At 44.7% G+C, this 5,000-nt stretch overlaps 1 protein-coding gene across 1 annotated transcript in view; it reads left to right on the forward strand.

Moving 5' to 3' along the window:
- Positions 1-5,000, forward strand: part of otofa (otoferlin a) — a 124,471-nt gene that overhangs the window by 88,209 nt on the left and 31,262 nt on the right. Inside the window, exons 21-23 of the mRNA XM_062551638.1 lie at positions 1,121-1,237; positions 3,892-4,044; positions 4,621-4,810. Coding sequence (XP_062407622.1) covers positions 1,121-1,237; positions 3,892-4,044; positions 4,621-4,810 — 460 coding nt within the window. The remainder of the gene's footprint in view (positions 1-1,120; positions 1,238-3,891; positions 4,045-4,620; positions 4,811-5,000) is intronic.

Raw genomic sequence — 5,000 nt, forward strand, 5'->3', positions numbered from 1 at the left:
GTGTGTGTGTGTGTGTGTGTGTGTGTGACAGTGTGAGTCAAGAATCAAACCCTGTGTGTGTGGGTGGGTGGGTGGGTGCTTGTTTAATGGATGTTTTGATGAGGTAGATTTTCAGGGGCAGATGTACTAACGCTTTTGCGCCCACTTCAGGCGTATTTGTTTCGCAACGTGCGCATAGAAAGATGGCGAGGTATGTATCAACATGCCGCAATGAGGTGAAGGCGCAAACTGCCTGTCGCGGGAGCTGAAAATGGCAAATTGCGCTTTTCCGTCTCATGCATATGGATTTATGGGAGTGTCAGCTGATAGTAGGAGGTTCGTGTAAAATGATGGGAGGAGAAGCGTTAAATGCGCCTAATTATGTATTCCCCTGTATGTACTAAAACTGCCCATGAAAGCGCACGTCTATTTTGCGCCTAAATATTTCCGCCTTGTAAAAGCAGGTGTTAAATGCGATTTGCTGTTAAATGCATCTATAAGAGAATCATTCAAATACAACAAAATCGCTAATTAGACCACCAGTTTTGCGTCTTTGTACTACATCAAAAGCAACCTTAACTTTCGGTGGCTTTTCGAATGTTTACTTTCACTTTCACGCCATCCGCTTAAACTTTCCTACTTGATAGATTTGATAAATCTTCCATAGCCTACGTGCACAAGTAAGCCTAGTTTGAGTAGAACTACTACTCTAAATTATCTTCCTGCTTGTTGACATTATGCATTGTATTATTTCATGATCGCTAAACGTCGGATTCCTTTTAATGTAGTCATGAGTTAACTTCATTCAACTGCGCTTCTGATTGATGTGTCGTTCAGTTGTTGTCCTTCGCAAACTGCGTTAGGGGGCGGAGAACGGCGCAGATTACCCAACGAATTTCAGGATTGGTAAATAGGACGTAAACTGAAGTATGATAGCGTGTGCTTTCTGCGTGTTGGCCTTGGCGCAAAAAACGTTACGATCGCTATTCTTAGTACATCAGGGCCTCAGTGTTATTCATCTCTAACACTCTGTATCCTCCTCCCTCTCCTCCTCTTCTTCCTCCTCCTCCTCCTCCTCTTCCTCCTCCTCCTCCTCCTCCTCCGTCCCCTCTCTCTCTCTCTCTTGTCCCCTCTCCTACAGGAGAGCATGAGTCAGCAGGCCAAGAGTATCCGCACGCAGGTGAAGAGGAACACAGTAAAAGACAAACTCAAGATGGTGCACAACTTCCTGCAGCGTCTCCGCTTCTTGGCCGACGAGGTGGGAGAAGCAGACTCACTCTCACATTGATGTTTTCAGTATATTTTTTGGGTGTTTTTAAATGCCTTTATTGATAGTAACAGTGGAGAATGACAGGAAGTTAATGGGAGAGAGAGAGGGGGGTGGGATTCGGAAGGGACCACGGGGCGGGAATCGAACCCGGGTCGCCGGCCTGCGGTGCAGGTGCCCCAGCCAGTCGCACCACGGCTGGGGCCCACGTTCACATTGAGCTTACATTCATATATAAATGCATACAGTGCATGCTTTCCCAAAGAAGCTCACATTTATACTCATATATACAGTATATACATACATGCTTTCCCAAAAGAGTTCACATTTACAGTCATATATAAATACATACATGCTTTCCCAAAAGAGTTTCACATTTACATTCATATATAAATACATACATGCTTTCCCAAAGGAGCTCACATTCACATTCATATAGAAATACATACATGCTTTCCCAAAGGAGCTCACATTTACATTCATATAGAAAGACACTCTTCCTCAAAGCATCTTACATTTAAATGTATCTGTTAGCATACACTGTTACTTAAAGCAGTTTACAGTACGTTCTTCTACCTTTCATTTATGTTTGTATTTATGGAACTTGGCAGTTTACAGATTGATAATCTTGTTAGCCCCTTCCTGTGCCAGCTTCTCTGCCAGTTACTGTATAATAAGTGTATGGAGACATAGAGGGGCCTCATTTGAATTATTGACAAAGTGCAAAGTCTTAGTCTAACCCAAGGGAATTGAATAACATGATGAATTATTTTACTAAATTAACACCAAGACCTTATTAATTGCAACCATATGATGAGTCAGCTCTGTGCATTCATATGCCAGATGACAGCTATAGGTCAGACATGAGAACTTTGCTTATTGATAGGCTTTGTATCACACACAAGCACACACACACACACACACACACACACACACACACACACACACACACACACACACACACACACGCAAGCTCAGAGTGTGTGTGTGTGTGTGTGTGTGTGTGTGTGTGTGTGTGTGTGTGTGTGTGTGTGAGTGTTTGTTGTGTTTGTGTGCCCGCCATTTAAATTAGGGCTTGATGTCCAGCCAGTCCGCAGCATTCCTTCCTTGCCTCAGGTCTGACAAAAACAAACATGCTCACTCTGCAGATCCCAAATGGACCACTATCCAATATAATATGTTAAGTCTATGTTTGCTCTTTATTTTTACTGGTGTGTTTATTTATTTATTCATGTTTCCTTGGGATGATAGTTGTTTATTCAGTTTTATTGAGCGTGTTTTTTTTTTTTTTTTTCATTTGCTGTCGGTAACATGAAAAGAATTTGTTTGCAAATGTAATATGGTGTGTGCTGTTCTGTTGCCTGCAGTTGTTCACGTTGAGCAGTGCATGTTGATGAAGGCAGCTGCTACATGTGGAGGGGAATACCAATATCCTGCCTCACTGCACTGAGTGAATTTGGGGAGGGAAGGGATTAAATGTAGAGGCAGATACAGTAGTAATGCGTAAATTGTGAAATTATAAAGTGCAATTTTCTGAGAGCTGTATGGTAGCATGGTCATACTGCTACTTGGAGGGCAGCCAATGCATGTGTAAGTCAGAGAAGTCTTGGCTTGCTCCAGTAAGTAATTAGGAGTCTGTAGTGTTTAAGTCTGCATCAGTAGATGATGAAATGTCCATTCTTGTGCAGTAAGTCTGTGTGTAAATAGGCTAGCTGATGAGGTCTCCAGGACCACACACACGTGGTAATGAGGACTCAATGTTGTGTCAGAGGCTGAGACAATATATCCTGGCGCTTCTGTTCAATTGAATTCATTTGATTTAAATTCAGTTGTATTTATATAGCTGCCAAACCATTAAAAGTGTCGTTCTGTAGTAGGGGATAGGGTCCCGATTTTTCTACTCCATGTCCCTTTATGTCTGCTCTGAGCGTGTGCTTCTAAAAGCCACCAGCACACCAACACCGGTGCTGCACACTCCACTGACCAACGCGCCATTCGGCTCTTAAGTCCAACGTTGCGGGTCCAGCGGCTTTTTTCGTGAAAAGACGTTTACTAGCGCAGCCAGGCGTTTTTTTCAACTTGTAAACTTTGTCATCATCACCTCAGTGTCAGCGATTGTAAACCAAAATAGCTAAACTTTAACAGAGTAATTACTGTAGCTGTGCAGCCAGATGATATATTCAAGGGTATCGTCCAGGCTTCTGCGAAACATAGGATTTGATTAGGTTGAGGCAACAAGTCAGAGGTAAGATGACACTTTTCCTAAAGGCTACTCAGAATAGCGGGGAAAAAATGTTTATTTTACTGTCTATGGAGAAAAACAAGTGAGTCTGAAAGCCTTTAGACCCGGAAAGAGATTTATTATCTCATTATTACATCATCACTTAATAATAACCAAACTGCTGCCTGGTGTCCCTCGTTCCCTTTTTCTTTAGAAAACTGTAGATGGTGTTTAGAGTAGTCTTAGAAAACGAGGGAAAACAAAGTTGTCTGATTTTGGTTGCACAGTGAGCTGCACCCGCGTTTGGTGAGTTGGTGTCGGTGCGCAGGCAGCCTTAAAGCTGCTTCCAGTTCACGCTGACGTGTGTGTGTGTGTGTGTGTGTGTGTGTGTGTGTGTGTGTGTGTCGTGTGCTCCACTCCTCAGCCCCAGCACAGCATCCCGGACGTCTTCGTCTGGATGATGAGCAACAACAAGCGGGTGGCCTACGCCCGAGTGCCCTCCAAGGACATCCTCTACTCCATCGTGGACGAGGAGACGGGCAAGGACTGCGCCAAAGTCAAAACCGTCTTTCTCCGGGCAAGTCTTTCTCACAAGTTCACTCTCTTATCTGTTTGTGTGTCCATCTCCCTTGCCCCAGGGAAAGTCTTCTCAAGCGCATGCCCGTGCTCACAGTGACCCCTGCCACAGCAGGGCATGCCAGGCACGCTCTCCATGCCAGTCTTTCATCGGGGCAACTTCTCTGGCGCTGTACACACACTCTCGTTCAGTCTGACCTGGAACACGACGAGTGTGTGTGTGAGAGATGAGCTCACGCTGTCTCCCAATCTGCCCCCCTCTTCCTCAGAGCGAAGGCTCTGGAGCTCACAGCGCCGCTCGACACCTGTCTGGACTCCATTATTCATGTTGTTCTGGCACCTGCATTGAAACCTCTTCATTTGAAGCCTTTGATTTGTGCCTTGTGCACAGAGAGACATGGGGACTGTGTGTGTGTGTTTGTGTGTGTGTTTGTGTGTGTGTGTGTGTGTGTGTGTGTGTGTGTGTGTTTGCTTTGTGGGCTGGACAATGCAAGCTAAGCAAGAGCACATTGTTCTGTTTTTTTTTTTTAATTTGTATTTGTTTATTTATTTGTTTGTTTGTGTGTATGCGGTGTAGCTGCCTGGTAAGAAAGGCTTCGGTCCGGCTGGCTGGACGGTGCAGGCCAAGCTGGAGATGTACCTGTGGCTGGGCCTCAACAAGCAGAGGAAGGACTTCCTGAGCGGCCTGCCCAGCGGCTTTGAGGAGACCAAAGCAGCCAAGGAGACTGGCCTGCAGTCTGTGCCGCCTATCAGCCTAGTCTACAACAGTAAGTATGCACTTCAGATGCCTAGTCTACTACACCAAGTATGCACTTCAGATGCTTAGTTTACTACACCAAGTATGCACTTTAGATGTCTAGTTTACTACACCAAGTATGCACTTTAGATGTCTAGGACTCAACAGTAAGTATGCACTTTAGATGCCTAGTACACAACAGTAAGTATGCACTTTAGATG

Source organism: Sardina pilchardus, chromosome 12 (genome assembly GCF_963854185.1).
Source record: "Sardina pilchardus chromosome 12, fSarPil1.1, whole genome shotgun sequence".
NCBI classification, from domain to species: Eukaryota; Metazoa; Chordata; class Actinopteri; order Clupeiformes; family Clupeidae; genus Sardina; species Sardina pilchardus.